Raw genomic sequence first — 16,227 nt, 5'->3', positions numbered from 1 at the left:
TTGCTTCTTTTTTTATTCATGCTCTTCTTTTCATGCTTCTTTTTTTCTTCGATCGATTGCCTCCTTCCTGGCGGGCTACCTGTGGTAGCCAACCAGCGCTGAGTTCTATTGTTTTCATGTTGCATCACAAGAAGCAAGACCGCCATCTTGGATTCCCGGGAGTTGAAGTCGACTGTTTTTATTGATCTTTTTCTCGAAGAAACTCACTTCAGAAGCGTAACATTGCTACAAACATGGGGGTACTGAACGTTGGCGACCATCTAAAACATCGGCGAAGAATCCAAGAAACCCAGTCAGAAGAGTATTTGTAAGTATTTTAACTAAAATCCACATCTCATCGAAAATGCATGTTTCGGTTTTGTTGGGTAAGTAAATATCTTGACGATGTACAAATTAATGATTACTTCATTTTTATATGTCTTCAGATTTGATCTTTTTACCATACCCTAAATAACTTTTTTAAGCGAATAGATTTTAAATTTAATTATTAAAATAGATACAACTACTACTAGCTTACTACCGTTATGTGAAAGTTGAAAGATGATTTTATATGATCAAGAAGTCGAATCTATTACTTTTTCATTTTTTAGCTACTAAATTATCTAATTTAGTAAATTAGTAATATGACTATTTATGGAATTATGTTACTGAAAAGAGGTGCTAGTTGTGTTGCATTTATATCAACATCATGGGGACATACAGTATTTAGTACATCTCAAAAGGTAGGTGATCTAGCCATTAATGTGAGACTTGTTGCAGATATGATGATATTAATAACGTTGAAGAGGCTCCCATGGAGCCACCAGCGCAAGAAAAAAAGGACTCTTATCGGCAGCGTAAACCCAAATCCAAACCCCAGTCTTACTACAACCACAACTATCACAAGCCCAGGGGTGTGCGCAGTGGTCGGAGATATGAGAACAGTGAGTGGGAGCCATGGGATTTGGCCTCTTGTAGGAAGAATGATGTGATCCTTTCTATTGTTACATCTTCCTGTAAAATTCTTCCTATTAAGAATAATTGGCTTTAGATTGACAATTCGCAATTCGCCAACTGTTATTATCTAGTTTTGCATCAGTTGTTTTGATGAAACATGTTAATTAATAGACCTCAGTAAATCATACCAGAGTTATCAAGCTATGGTTTTTACTTTGAATTAACTAGAAGGTGAATCTCTTCCAAAAACCTTGATAAATCAGTCCTTTGCTGGTGCATTAAGCTACACGATCGTGTGTCTCTGTTCTCCTAACGACACAGAGCCATGAAAATGCTGTCTTGGTCTTAGGAAAGTTCAGTGTACAGATTAAGAGCTCATTTACTACAAAAATCATAAACAAAAGGCTGAAATTTGGATGCAGAAACTTCGGCTGGCTTGTGAAAATACTGTTTTGGATATAAACAAAAGCATCATTTAAGGTGTATTACTTTTTACAGTATCGTAGCATGTAGAATAAAAAAAACATGATATAATCCAGCCCTTGATTTATCTTTCAGACTGCTTCCTGCTCAGCCTGGTTGACCATGAAGAGATTGGTGACCTTGAGGTGACAGACTTTGTTCACACCACCATGTCTATCTTTGCATCCTTGTTCAATGACCCTAACAAGATGCAGGTATGCAATGAATTAGGGGGGGGGGCAGTACAGAGACAAAGAAAATATTGGGCTGGCACATGCCCCCAGTGCCCCACCCCCTGCTATGTATGGCCCTGAGCCAGAGTCAACCATCCTAACCTTGTAGGTCGTTCTTAATTGGCCAGTTATGAATTGAGTATCTGATTTGGGGTTTAACAATGGAAATTCCAGCAATGATTAAAACTAAAAGGATTAAAACAATGTCTGTCTTCTCCATTCTGATGTTTCATTTACATACCAGTATTGAAAGTGATACCATTGCAGATGGCGCGGTGAGTGTGATTTCTTGTCATCTCTCTGGTAAAACTGAGACTTTAAAAGCCTACTGGTTGGACAGACTTCATAGGTCTTTACTAAAGGAGATCAAATGCTGCTTTTTTATGTACAGTATGTAACTATTTGGCTTTCTTTTCTGCTCACTTGTTCATATTCTGTAGATCTGGAATGACTTTGCTGAACTGCCAGAGGAGGACCAAGAACTCTACCTTGTGGCTCTTCGAGGAGAGCATGCCCCCGCAGTAGAGGGTGAAGGAATAGACAGGGAAGTGTCTACAGAAGATGAGAGGGGGTGTGATCAACAAGGTACTGTATGCTATAACAAACTCAGAGAAGGATTCATAGCATGCCTAAGGGAGGGGTTATTGCAATTAAAGGTACCATAATATCCCTTTGGTTTTCTGTAATTTTTCTCCCTGTAATGTCAGGCTATTATACTTTAATACCAGTGTTACAATATACAAGAACATGAAAGTACTGTAAATGACAAATCTATTTCATTCCTAATCACTGGTTAGATTCAAAGTGTATAAGAATGGTGTGAACCTTCAAAGAGCTGTCCAGATAATATTGTGATAATGAAATTTTGAGGTATTGTGATAATTGAACTTTGGGTTATCACAAAATTGAGGATTAAAGCTGCGTTGGATTCTAATAGATTCTTTTGTCTTTGAACGGTTGAGGTTTTCGTCGGACCTCCGAAAGTAAACTGGTGACAGTGCGGCTTTATCCTGTAGTTTGCAATATCTTTTGATTGAAATAATGCTTTTTATTGTCCTTTGTAGATTTGTTTGCGCAAGCCGATGAGAGCTTTCTCCAAATAGGAAAAAAGTTGAGATCAACTCTTCACAAGAGGCGCTTCCCCATTGTAAGCATTTGTTAACATCGTGGTGGATCTCCCTCTCACCTGTTTGCATCATTGTATTTTCTCCTTCTAGAAAACCTTGGAAGAGATTGAAAGAGATGTGATCACTTGGTTTGAGTCATGCCCAGATGGGGTTTTGATATCAAACTTGCCCTCGAGGTAAGGGTGCATTGATCTTTTCACTCTGTTCTTTGTCTTTTAGTGATGTTGTTTGGAGTTCTTACCAATTCTGTGAACTGTTCTAGTCTTGACAGATTGCTCACACATGTTGTCTGCCAGTACCTTCGCCTTATATCCAACAGTAAGTATAGATACCATAGCTAGCTACCCCCTGCATATAAGGCACAATATTTCAGATCTCTTGACAAAACATCCTATTTCAGACCAATAATTTACCAGATTTCTCAAGATGGGTAGGTAGATAGCAAGATCCCTCTCTGCTGTTAAAGCTTTTAAGGCTAACCTAATCTTACACTCAAGTTTGAACATTTGATCAGACAACACTGATTATAGGCTATATGATTATAATTTTTTTTGAACCCAGTATTTTAACATTTGGGTAGTCATGGAGTTACAGAGGTGTGCACTTTTTGAAGGGCTGAATCATTAGAATACATGGTGCCTATTCACCTTCCTTGCATTTTCCCACAACTTTTAGCGATATATGCATGAAACCTATGATAAAAAAACAAATTTTGCCGTCTTGATTACAATTTTGATGCCTTACCTTGATTTCATGTGAGAATCACAAAGAGTTGTGGGAAAATATACAGTAGTGGATCTAGGGGGAGAGTTTAGGGGGTTTAACCCCCCCCCCCCCCACCACCACCCCTTTAGGCTGCCAGAAAGCCATACGTGACAAAAAAGTCACCCCTCCCCCCTTTGTCACTGAGCCAAACCCCCATCTTGCGAAAAGCTAGATCTGCCCCTGATGTGGGGAAGGTGGATTATTTTTACATTAGAATACATGGTGCCAATTACCTTTCTTGGTCATTATATTGTGTTCTTTTTTTATTGCAGGCTTCAAATATAAAGGAAGTCACCTAGTTGAAGTGGAGTGTCGACATCACAGATTTTCGGTTCCTGGTTTAACTCTTTCTCAGTATTTGGAGAGAAAAGATATCAGATAGCATATACTAATATTCTACAATGAAATCATGGTTTTATGTCATTGCAAGCCTAACAGAGATTATCTCAAGGCTATGTATGTACAGATAGGTTTTAGTGGTGGGAAACCTGTTTTTTTGAATGCCAAAAAATTGAATGCTTGTCTTCTTACCTCACATGATGCTGTAAGGTTATTATTTTTAGATTATTCTATTTATCAGTGTTATCTAGGATGAGGGAAGACATTAGAAGATTGCTCTCCATTATATTGTTATATATTCAAAGTTGCTCATAACCTCACTGTCCACCCTTCCCGACAGCACAATGCGAAAATCAACAAAGACCTCACTTGTTCAATCATTTTATTGAGGTTTGGTACCATAAATCTGTTTACTTGATTTCCCTAGTTGGCTTAGCTATAACCATTCTTTGTTCCCTGTCCTATATGTATTCTCTTTTGGTTTCCCTTGGCTTGTGAGATGACATGATGACTTTACGGTTATTGTGATGTAGTTGGTGGCGCTGTTGTTGGTCCACCTGCAAGGAAATGTACAGATGCGTCAATCTCAAGGTTAAACATCAAGGATTTTCATGCATAATTTCCAGTTCAACTTTTTCCTGGAGCATCGATGTGCTGACTCTTTTAGGCGAATTTCCTCAGGGGACTGAAGAAGAATTTCCATAAAAAAAGACAAACTTGAGGTGTGATGTTCTCTGACTTTGGTAAAGCCATTAGGAATTTGCTTAATGTCTCTTACATGGAGGAGTGTCACGTGTCTGAGTCTGCTTGGGATCACCAGTGCACTCCATCGGAAGGTTGTCACAGTTTGGTCTTTCTACAAACTTCTCAAGCACTTCCTGATTCCGGGTCCTGGTGGCTGGACCACATGTTGCTGACCAGGCTGACCAGGGACTGAACACAGTGCAGTCGACAGTAAAGCATTGCTCACCTGAGGGTAGGAGATCATTCATGTCATTCAAACATCTCCATTACTTCTAGACTTCTCACAATCGGACAGGGTGTTGGGCCCCACTACTCTCCATCAGACAGGGTGTTGGGCCCCACTACCCTCCATCAGACAGGGTGTTGGGCCCCACTGCTTGCCATCAGACAGGGTGTTGGGCCCCACTGCTCGCCATCAGACAGGGTGTTGGGCCCCACTCCCCGCCATCAGACAGGGTGTTGGGCCCCACTCCCCGCCATCGGACAGGGTGTTGGGCCCCACTCCCCGCCATCGGACAGGGTGTTGGGCCCCACTCCCCGCCATCGGACAGGGTGTTGAGCCCCACTCCCCGCCATCGGACAGGGTGTCAATGCCCACTCCCCACCATCGGACAGGGTGTTGGGCCCCACTACTCTCCATCGGACAGGGTGTCAATGCCCACTCCCCGCCATCGGACAGGGTGTTGGTCCCCACTCCCCGCCATCGGACAGGGTGTTGGGCCCCACTGCTTGCCATCAGACAGGGTGTCAATGCCCACTTCCCACCATCGGACAGGGTGTTGGGCCCCGCTCCCAGCCATCGGACAGGGTGTTGGGCCCCACTACCCGCCATCGGACAGGGTGTCAATGCCCACTCCCGCCATCGGACAGGGTGTCAATGCCCACTCCTGCCATCGGACGGGGTGTTGGGCCCACTCTCCGCCATCGGACAGGGTGTTAAGCCCCACTGCTTGCCATCGGACAGGGTGTTGGGCCCCACTACTCTCCATCGGACAGGGTGTCAATGCCCACTCCCCGCCATCGGACAGGGTGTTGGGCCCCACTCCCCGCCATCGGACAGGGTGTTGGGCCCCACTACCCGCCATCGGACAGGGTGTTGGGCCCCACTACCCGCCATTGGACAGGGTGTTGGGCCCCAAAAACTCGCCATCGGACAGGGTGTTGGGCCCCACTCCCCGCCATCGGACAGGGTGTTGGGCCCCACTCCCCGCCATCGGACAGGGTGTCAATGCCCACTCCCCGCCATCGGACAGGGTGTTGTGCCCCAAAAACTCGCCATCGGACAGGGTGTTTGGCCCCACTCCCCGCCATCGGACAGGGTATTGGGCCCCAAAAACTCACCATCGGACAGGGTGTTGAGCCCCACTCCCCGCCATCGGACAGGGTGTCAATGCCCACTCCCCGCCATCGGACAGGGTGTTGGGCCCCACTACCCGCCATCGGACAGGGTGTCAATGCCCACTCCCGCCATCGGACGGGGTGTTGAGCCCCACTCCCCGCCATCGGACAGGGTGTTGGGCCCCACTCCCTGCCATCGGACAGGGTGTTGGGCCCCAAAAACTCTCCATTGGACAGGGTGTTGGGCCCCAAAAACTCTCCATCAGACAGGGTGTTGGGCTCCACTCCCAGCCATCAGACAGGGTGTTGGGCTCCACTCCCAGCCATCAGACAGGGTGTTAAGCCCCACTGCTTGCCATCGGACAGGGTGTTGGGGCCCACTGCTCTCCATCAGACAGGGTGTTGGGGCCCACTGCTCTCCATCAGACAGGGTGTTGGGCCCCACTCCTCACAATTAAAAAGGGTGTTGGGCCCCACTGCTCTCCATCGGACAGGGTGTTGGGCCCCAAAAACTCTCCATCGGACAGGGTGTTGGGTCCCAAAAACTCTCCATTGGACAGGGTGTTGGGCCCCAAAAACTCTCCATCAGACAGGGTGTTGGGCTCCACTGCTTGCCATCGGACAGGGTGTTGGGCCCCACTGCTTGCCATCGGACAGGGTGTTGGGCCCCACTCCTCACAATTAAAAAGGATGTTGGGCCCCACTCCTTACAATTAAAAAGGGTGTTGGGCCCCACTGCTCATAATCAGACAGGGTGTTGGGCCCCACTGCTCTCCATCAGACAGGGTGTTGGGCCCCACTGCTCACAATTAAAAAGGATGTTGGGCCCCACTCCTCACAATTAAAAAGGGTGTTGGGCCCCACTGCTCATAATCAGACAGGGTGTTGGGCCCCACTGCTCTCCATCAGACAGGGTGTTGGGCCCCACTACTCCCTACCGGACAGGGTGTTTGGCCCCACTCCTCACAATTAAAAAGGATGTTGGGCCCCACTCCTCACAATTAAAAAGGATGTTGGGCCCCACTGCTCATAATTAAAAAGGATGTTGGGCCCCACTCCTCACAATTAAAAAGGATGTTGGGCCCCACTGCTCATAATTAAAAAGGATGTTGGGCCCCACTCCTCACAATTAAAAAGGATGTTGGGCCCCACTGCTCATAATTAAAAAGGATGTTGGGCCCCACTCCTCACAATTAAAAAGGATGTTGGGCCCCACTGCTCATAATTAAAAAGGATGTTGGGCCCCACTGCTCATAATTAAAAAGGATGTTGGGCCCCACTCCTCACAATTAAAAAGGATGTTGGGCCCCACTCCTCACAATTAAAAAGGATGTTGGGCCCCACTCCTCACAATTAAAAAGGATGTTGGGCCCCACTGCTCATAATTAAAAAGGATGTTGGGCCCCACTGCTCATAATCAGACAGGGTTTTGGAGTACATTACTCACAATCAGGCAGGGTGTTTGTCTCCTCCTCGGGTGTCTGTGTGCATTTTGTTGGTAGCCCATCGCACGACTCCTTCTGCACCACCTTGTCAGTTTGCACGATCTTGCGCTGTCGCTTCACGGTGCCACATAGTCCGGACCAATTTCCCCATGCTCCCCACTCGCAGCTCACAGTCTTACAGCTGCACATGTCTGATCGCTTCTCCGTCTCTGGCTTCTGTGTGCAAACTGTCGGAACCTTGGAGCAGTCGTCGCTCTGAACAGTCACCTGAGTGGATTTGATTGTCCGAGTCCTCGTGGCATTACCGCAGGTTTTACTCCACGCGGCCCAGTCATTCCAGTCGCATTTAACAGACTTGCAGTCGCACATGGTTTTCCTATTCTCAACCTCGGGCTGTTGGCTGCAGGTTTGTGGCAAACCGTCACAGGACAGTTTCTGTACTGTATATGGCGTCGTCTGGAATAATGGAATAGATCGCAGTTGGTATGACCTAGGAGCTAGTCTCGGGCCTACATGCGTTACCTATTTGATTGTTTTTTTTTTCCTTTCGTCTTTTCGTATGGACAGACCTCGATTGATCTATCCCAGTGGAGTGGAGTCGTTTTCACAAAGAACTATCGACCTCTAGAAGTATAAATCCTTCAACAAACAGTGCCGTAAATGTGCTTATTGTACTACTTGTGTGGTGGATCTCGTAAAAATAAAAACGTAGGGCTGTTCAGGGGCGGATCTAAAGGTGGGCCCCTAATTTTCAGATATTTGGACTAAAAATAACAAGACATATAAGAACATCTACAAAAGAACATAGAATTCGGCCCCTCCTTTCTTGAAACCGTTGCTTCGGCCCCCCCTTTTTTAACTCCTGGATCCGCCCCTGCAGGTCAGATCTGTCCAACAATTCTGTCGTTCTATGCTGTTTTCGAGTGTGAAGACTACCTTGATCGTTCGTTTACGGGATGCTGCGCCACACGTGACAGACCACGCCTCCCACGCGTTCCACGTGCAGTTGACTGTATTGCACGTGCACATGACTTCACGTGTTTCGGTCTTTGGAGCCTCGGTGCAAGCCTGTGGAAGGCCGTCACAGGTCGGCTTCTCAACAACAACCTGCGAAATAAACAATACAATGCAATTCTATTTTGCATGTTTTTTTTAATTATACATAAATATATACATTTTTTATGAGCGACAGACTGGTAGTGTGTTGTGTGTCTGCTCAATAATTTAGGGTGTTTAAATTACACCTCCAAACCGAGACATTTACAAGTATATGAGCTTTGGGGGATTTTCAGATTTCTATGACGAAAAGATAGGGTTATTGTCTCCCACATTACTTAGCCCCCACACATAAGACCGTGCTTTTGTTATAGTTGTGTTTACTAAATGTACGGATTTTCTTGAGGCTGGTTTAGACAGCGCGATTAAGTCGTATGCGACTTGCCCCCAACGCCTCTACAACTCGAGTTGTAGAGTGTAAATCAGCCTACGACTCCGCTACGACGCTCGACTACGAAAGTCCTAGTGTATAATTCAGGGATAAGACATGTAGGCAGGTTGCATACGACTAAATCGTTCTGTCTAAACCAGACTTAAAAAGCAAGTGTTCACGGTATCATTTCAGAATGATGCAAAGCCTGACAATAGATACACAATAACACATCGACGCAAAACAATGTATTATAAAGAAAGTGCTTTAAAGCTCAGCATTTGTTCATTGTGTAACATCCCCTATTTTTAGCAGAATGCGTGCGCTAGGGCCATGTAACCACCCCTGTTCTAAGAGGAATGCGTGCGCTAGGGCCATGTAACAACCCCTGTTCTAAGAGGAATGCGTGCGCTAAGGCCATGTAACCACCCCTGTTCTAAGAGGAATGCGTGCGCTAAGGCCATGTAACCACCCCTGTTCTAAGAGGAATTCGTGCGCTAGGGCCATGTAACCACCCCTGTTCTAAGAGGAATGCGTGCGCTAAGGCCATGTAACCACCCCTGTTCTAAGAGGAATTCGTGCGCTAGGGCCATGTAACCACCCCTGTTCTAAGAGGAATGCGTGCGCTAGGGACATGTAACCACCCCTGTTCTAAGAGGAATGCGTGCGCTAGGGACATGTAACCACCCCTGTTCTAAGAGGAATTCGTGCGCTAGGGACATGTAACCACCCCTGTTCTAAGAGGAATGCGTGCGCTAGGGCCATGTAACCACCCCTGTTCTAAGAGGAATGCGTGCGCTAGGGCCATGTAACCACCCCTGTTCTAAGAGGAATGCGTGCGCTAAGGCCATGTAACCACCCCTGTTCTAAGAGGAATTCGTGCGCTAGGGCCATGTAACCACCCCTGTTCTAAGAGGAATGCGTGCGCTAGGGCCATGTAACCACCCCTATGTTCTAAGAGGAATGCGTGCGCTAAGGCCATGTAACCACCCCTGTTCTAAGAGGAATGCGTGCGCTAGGGACATGTAACCACCCCTGTTCTAAGAGGAATTCGTGCGCTAGGGCCATGTAACCACCCCTTTTCTAAGAGGAATGCGTGCGCTAGGGTCATGTAACCACCCCTGTTCTAAGAGGAATGCGTGCGCTAAGGCCATGTAACCACCCCTGTTATAAGAGGAATGTGTGCGCTAAGGCCATGTAACCCCCCCTGTTCTAAGAGGAATGCGTGCGCTAGAGCCATGTAACCACCCTATGTTCTAAGAGGAATGCGTGCGCTAGAGCCATGTAACCACCCCTGTTCTAAGAGGAATGCGTGCGCTAAGGCCATGTAACCACCCCTGTTCTAAAAGGAATGCGTGCGCTAGGGCCATGTAACCACCCCTGTTCTAAGAGGAATGCGTGCGCTAGGGACATGTAACCACCCCTGTTCTAAGAGGAATGCGTGCGCTAAGGCCATGTAACCACCCCTGTTCTAAGAGGAATGCGTGCGCTAAGGCCATGTAACCACCCCTGTTCTAAGAGGAATTCGTGCGCTAGGGACATGTAACCACCCCTGTTCTAAGAGGAATGCGTGCGCTAGGGACATGTAACCACCCCTGTTCTAAGAGGAATTCGTGCGCTAGGGCCATGTAACCACCCCTGTTCTAAGAGGAATGCGTGCGCTAGGGCCATGTAACCACCCCTGTTCTAAGAGGAATTCGTGCGCTAGGGCCATGTAACCACCCCTGTTCTAAGAGGAATGCGTGCGCTAAGGCCATGTAACCACCCCTGTTCTAAGAGGAATGCGTGCGCTAGGGACATGTAACCACCCCTGTTCTAAGAGGAATTCGTGCGCTAAGGCCATGTAACCACCCCAGTTTAAGAGGAATGCGTGCGCTAGGGCCATGTAACCACCCCTGTTCTAAGAGGAATGCGTGCGCTAGGGCCATGTAACCACCCCTGTTCTAAGAGGAATGCGTGCGCTAGGGCCATGTAACCACCCCTGTTCTAAGAGGAATGCGTGCGCTAAGGCCATGTAACCACCCCTGTTCTAAGAGGAATGCGTGCGCTAAGGCCATGTAACCACCCCTGTTCTAAAAGGAATGCGTGCGCTAGGGCCATGTAACCACCCCTGTTCTAAGAGGAATGCGTGCGCTAGGGACATGTAACCACCCCTGTTCTAAGAGGAATTCGTGCGCTAGGGACATGTAACCACCCCTGTTCTAAGAGGAATGCGTGCGCTAGGGACATGTAACCACCCCTGTTCTAAGAGGAATGCGTGCGCTAGGGCCATGTAACCACCCCTGTTCTAAGAGGAATGCGTGCGCTAAGGCCATGTAACCACCCCTGTTCTAAGAGGAATGCGTGCGCTAGGGACATGTAACCACCCCTGTTCTAAGAGGAATTCGTGCGCTAGGGACATGTAACCACCCCTGTTCTAAGAGGAATGCGTGCGCTAGGGACATGTAACCACCCCTGTTCTAAGAGGAATTCGTGCGCTAGGGCCATGTAACCACCCCTGTTCTAAGAGGAATGCGTGCGCTAGGGCCATGTAACCACCCCTGTTCTAAGAGGAATTCGTGCGCTAGGGCCATGTAACCACCCCTGTTCTAAGAGGAATGCGTGCGCTAAGGCCATGTAACCACCCCTGTTCTAAGAGGAATGCGTGCGCTAGGGACATGTAACCACCCCTGTTCTAAGAGGAATTCGTGCGCTAAGGCCATGTAACCACCCCAGTTTAAGAGGAATGCGTGCGCTAGGGCCATGTAACCACCCCTGTTCTAAGAGGAATGCGTGCGCTAGGGCCATGTAACCACCCCTGTTCTAAGAGGAATGCGTGCGCTAGGGCCATGTAACCACCCCTGTTCTAAGAGGAATGCGTGCGCTAAGGCCATGTAACCACCCCTGTTCTAAGAGGAATGCGTGCGCTAAGGCCATGTAACCACCCCTGTTCTAAAAGGAATGCGTGCGCTAGGGCCATGTAACCACCCCTGTTCTAAGAGGAATGCGTGCGCTAGGGACATGTAACCACCCCTGTTCTAAGAGGAATTCGTGCGCTAGGGACATGTAACCACCCCTGTTCTAAGAGGAATGCGTGCGCTAGGGACATGTAACCACCCCTGTTCTAAGAGGAATTCGTGCGCTAGGGCCATGTAACCACCCCTGTTCTAAGAGGAATGCGTGCGCTAGGGCCATGTAACCACCCCTGTTCTAAGAGGAATTCGTGCGCTAGGGCCATGTAACCACCCCTGTTCTAAGAGGAATGCGTGCGCTAAGGCCATGTAACCACCCCTGTTCTAAGAGGAATGCGTGCGCTAGGGACATGTAACCACCCCTGTTCTAAGAGGAATTCGTGCGCTAAGGCCATGTAACCACCCCAGTTTAAGAGGAATGCGTGCGCTAGGGCCATGTAACCACCCCTGTTCTAAGAGGAATGCGTGCGCTAGGGCCATGTAACCACCCCTGTTCTAAGAGGAATGCGTGCGCTAGGGCCATGTAACCACCCCTGTTCTAAGAGGAATGCGTGCGCTAGGGCCATGTAACCACCCCTGTTCTAAGAGGAATGCGTGCGCTAAGGCCATGTAACCACCCCTGTTCTAAGAGGAATGCGTGCGCTAGGGCCATGTAACCACCCCAGTTTAAGAGGAATGCGTGCGCTAGGGCCATGTAACCACCCCTGTTCTAAGAGGAATGCGTGCGCTAAGGCCATGTAACCACCCCTGTTCTAAGAGGAATGCGTGCGCTAGGGCCATGTAACCACCCCTGTTCTAAGAGGAATGCGTGCGCTAGGGCCATGTAACCACCCCTGTTCTAAGAGGAATTCGTGCGCTAAGGCCATGTAACCACCCCTGTTATAAGAGGAATGTGTGCGCTAAGGCCATGTAACCACCCCTGTTCTAAGAGGAATGCGTGCGCTAGAGCCATGTAACCACCCTATGTTCTAAGAGGAATGCGTGCGCTAGGGCCATGTAACCACCCCTATGTTCTAAGAGGAATGCGTGCGCTAGGGCCATGTAACCACCCCTATGTTCTAAGAGGAGCGTGCGCTAGAGCCATGTAACCACCCCTGTTCTAAGAGGAATGCGTGCGCTAGGGCCATGTAACCACCTCAGTTTTAGAGGAATGCGTGCGCTAGGGCCATGTAACCACCCCTGTTCTAAGAGGAATGCGTGCGCTAAGGCCATGTAACCACCCCTGTTCTAAGAGGAATGCGTGCGCTAGGGACATGTAACCAACCTTGTTTTAGGCATGCGAGCACATGATAATTATGGGCGTAGTTTCGTTACCTTCTCTGCCTTAATAGTCTTGGTTCGCGTGACACGACCGCAGGATGCGGACCAAACGGTCCAGTCGTTCCACACGCACTTAATCGTGTTGCAGCTACACATGGTGGTCCGTGAGTCCGTCTCCGGGGCCTGGGTACACGTTTGAGGCAACCCATCGCAACTCAGAGCTTCTACCGTTTTCTACAAATTAGAAAGGAGGGACTTCTTTAACAATATTCCACTGTGCACCGAAATAGAACGCCACAAAGAAGCTATATTTAGGTCGCCCCATGGAGATAAACCTATTCTTTTCATGCCGGATTTATCCTACTCTCTAGTTGACCATATGTACTTATCCCACTCTAAATACTCATATCTCTTCGGTAAGGATCAACTAACCTTTGTCGTATTAATTGTCCTTGTGCGCTTAGCGGGGCCGCAGCTAACAGACCAGGCCGTCCACGCGTTCCACGTGCATTCAACTGTCGGACACGTGCACTTCTTCTCGCGGCTCTCGGTCTCGGGGGACTGGGTACACTGTTGCGGGAGACCGCTGCAAACTGGTTGATTCACAATGACATTTGTGGTCTGTTGACGGAAACAAGAAAAATGAACAACTTGTCGTTCTGTGACGATATGTCCTTCCAAGCACGATATGTTATTTACCAGTACTTTACATAATAGGTTGCTAAAAGAACGTTACAAAAAAAGACGATTAACATTACAGTAAAAGGCAAAATAAGCGGAAAACTAATACTAAAACTAACTAATAAAACAATTCAAAACCTTTTAAGGTTTAAAAAGCAGTAGACTGTAAACGATCTTCGTGAAAGGTAGCCGGTGAACGGTAGCTGGTGTACAGTACAAACGAACGGCGAATGAGAATTACAGAAACTAGTTAAACTTCTATATGCAGATAAAAACTAGTTACGTCACAGTCATTGCTTACAGTACAAATAATCGTGCGGCACGTGCAGAAACATAGACAAGTAGACAAAGGGCAAGAATGCGAATACCGCAGTAAAACAAAGTTTGACTCGGTAACTCTTACTTAATTTTTTTTTTAAGTGCTATACCGAGGTTTTCTAAACTCTCTCCTCCCCTCGCCTTTCTTTTAACAACAATTTCAGTTTTATTTAGCCCATAAAAGCGCCCCTAAATCCATCACTGTGATCAATGAATTCACACAAACTGGTGTTCATTTTTTTCCAGGACAGCACATTTATTGACAGGCTCAGCCGATAAAAACATTAAGATCTGGGGTCTTGACTTTGGGGATTGCCATAAGTCAATATTCTTCCATGATGACAGGTTAGACTGTGCAAACAGCACCAACATTACTGATATTAACAGCCAGCAAAGAGCGCCAACATTGCTGATACTAACAGCCAGCAAAGAGAGCCAACATTACTGATACTAACAGCCAGCAAAGAGAGCCAACATTACTGATACTAACAGCCAGCAAAGAGCGCCAACATTACTGATACTAACAGCCAGCAAAGAGAGCCAACATTACTGATACTAACAGCCAGCAAAGAGCGCCAACATTACTGATACTAACAGCCAGCAAAGAGCGCAAACATTACTGATACTAACAGCCAGCAAAGAGCGCCAACATTACTGATACTAACAGCCAGCAAAGAGAGCCAACATTACTGATACTAACAGCCAGCAAAGAGCGCAAACATTACTGATACTAACAGCCAGCAAATAGCGCCAACATTACTGATACTAACAGCCTGCAAAGAGCGCCAACATTACTGATACTAACAGCCAGCAAAGAGAGCCAACATTACTGATACTAACAGCCAGCAAAGAGAGCCAACATTACTGATACTAACAGCCAGCAAAGAGAGCCAACATTACTGATACTAACAGCCAGCAAAGAGCGCAAACATTACTGATACTAACAGCCAGCAAAGAGAGCCAACATTACTGATACTAACAGCCAGCAAAGAGAGCCAACATTACTGATACTAACAGCCAGCAAAGAGCGCCAACATTACTGATACTAACAGCCAGCAAAGAGAGCCAACATTACTGATACTAACAGCCAGCAAAGAGAGCCAACATTACTGATACTAACAGCCAGCAAAGAGAGCCAACATTACTGATACTAACAGCCAGCAAAGAGCGCCAACATTACTGATATTAACAGCCAGCAAAGAGAGCCAACATTACTGATACTAACAGCCAGCAAAGAGAGCCAACATTACTGATATTAACAGCCAGCAAAGAGAGCCAACATTACTGATATTAACAGCCAGCAAAGAGAGCCAACATTACTGATACTAACAGCCTGCAAAGTGCAACAACATTGCTGGCTATAACAGCCAACAAAGAGTGCCAACATTGCTATCGCAGTTGGCGATTGCTGTTTATCACAAAATACAGTTTTGTTCTCAATCGATTCATAAGCTGGTATTTTCTGCTGAAGTGAAAGAAGTGGCCCTTCCCAGTAAGCGCCCCCTTTGAAATAAGTGCTCTTCAACCCCCTCTCCCAAAGACCTAAAAAAATCAAATTAGGCGCTTACTAAAAGTCGAATCATTACGGTTATCTTTTCTCTGATAGGACCACTTAGAGCAGGGTTTAAATCTGGATAAAGTCATAGGAATTTGACAATTTTTGTCCGGAAATATTATGCAATTATAGCCAAGCCAAGGTTGCCGTTGTCAATCCAAACTTTAGGTAACATACAGTATGATATTTGGCGTTATCTCTAACAGGACGCTATGAACAACGCTACTAACAAGACGCGCTTCTAAACAAGGATTTTTTTTTCTTATTCGGAACTTTCAACGGAAATCGGAACGCTAAACCTACGAAGGCTAAAACTACGAACGCTTGCATGTGTTACCTCTAACGAGACGCGCTTTTAAAACAAGGGTTTTTGTTACTAATCCGATACAAATGGATACAAATTGCATATGACAGAATGTCAAATATGCGTGAAATAACGTAGCACATCTGCGCTTAGTGATGTTGTCTTAGCACTTCATAACGGAATGTTTTTTTTTTTTGTTCAGATTAGAAAGGAAATAAATAGTGATCCTAGTATGACATCCCTACCCCTATAACTAAGCGAAATATACTGGTTCCGGCGGTTCCGCTGGTTCCGCCGGTTCTGGCGGTTCCACTATTTAGTAATGCCGGTCTTGAAAATACTG

General features: G+C 46.9%; 2 protein-coding genes across 4 annotated transcripts in view; one reads left to right on the top strand and one right to left on the bottom strand.

Annotated features, from left to right (window-relative positions):
* The first annotated feature begins 104 nt into the window (after positions 1–104).
* On the top strand, positions 105–4,148 carry LOC5506323 (R3H domain-containing protein 4). The gene is made up of 8 exons (XM_001627001.3): positions 105–307; positions 760–923; positions 1,495–1,613; positions 2,072–2,216; positions 2,696–2,778; positions 2,849–2,934; positions 3,021–3,076; positions 3,796–4,148. Exons 1-8 carry the CDS (start codon positions 234–236, stop codon positions 3,903–3,905), a joined length of 837 nt encoding a protein of 278 aa, XP_001627051.1. The 5' UTR covers positions 105–233; the 3' UTR covers positions 3,906–4,148.
* Positions 4,149–4,230: 82 nt separating this feature from the next.
* The window catches only part of LOC5506315, a 49,152-nt gene continuing 37,155 nt past the window's right edge, over positions 4,231–16,227 (bottom strand). For 2 of the 3 annotated variants that reach the window (XM_048726374.1, XM_048726370.1), the window contains exons 26-31: positions 13,459–13,647; positions 13,081–13,260; positions 8,326–8,496; positions 7,392–7,845; positions 4,641–4,832; positions 4,231–4,419 (exon numbers count right to left, since the gene is read on the bottom strand). In XM_048726374.1, the coding sequence (XP_048582331.1) occupies positions 4,382–4,419; positions 4,641–4,832; positions 7,392–7,845; positions 8,326–8,496; positions 13,081–13,260; positions 13,459–13,647 (1,224 nt within the window). In that variant the 3' untranslated portion in view covers positions 4,231–4,381. Of the gene's footprint in view, positions 4,420–4,640; positions 4,833–7,383; positions 7,846–8,325; positions 8,497–13,080; positions 13,261–13,458; positions 13,648–16,227 lie in introns of those variants that run through there. The other variant, XM_048726377.1, reaches the window with a different exon arrangement.

The sequence above is a fragment of the Nematostella vectensis genome, chromosome 1 (assembly GCF_932526225.1).
Source record: "Nematostella vectensis chromosome 1, jaNemVect1.1, whole genome shotgun sequence".
Classification (NCBI taxonomy): Eukaryota; Metazoa; Cnidaria; class Anthozoa; order Actiniaria; family Edwardsiidae; genus Nematostella; species Nematostella vectensis.
The sequence above is the reverse complement of the archived record's forward strand: the minus strand, read 5'-3'. Positions and strand labels throughout refer to the sequence as shown.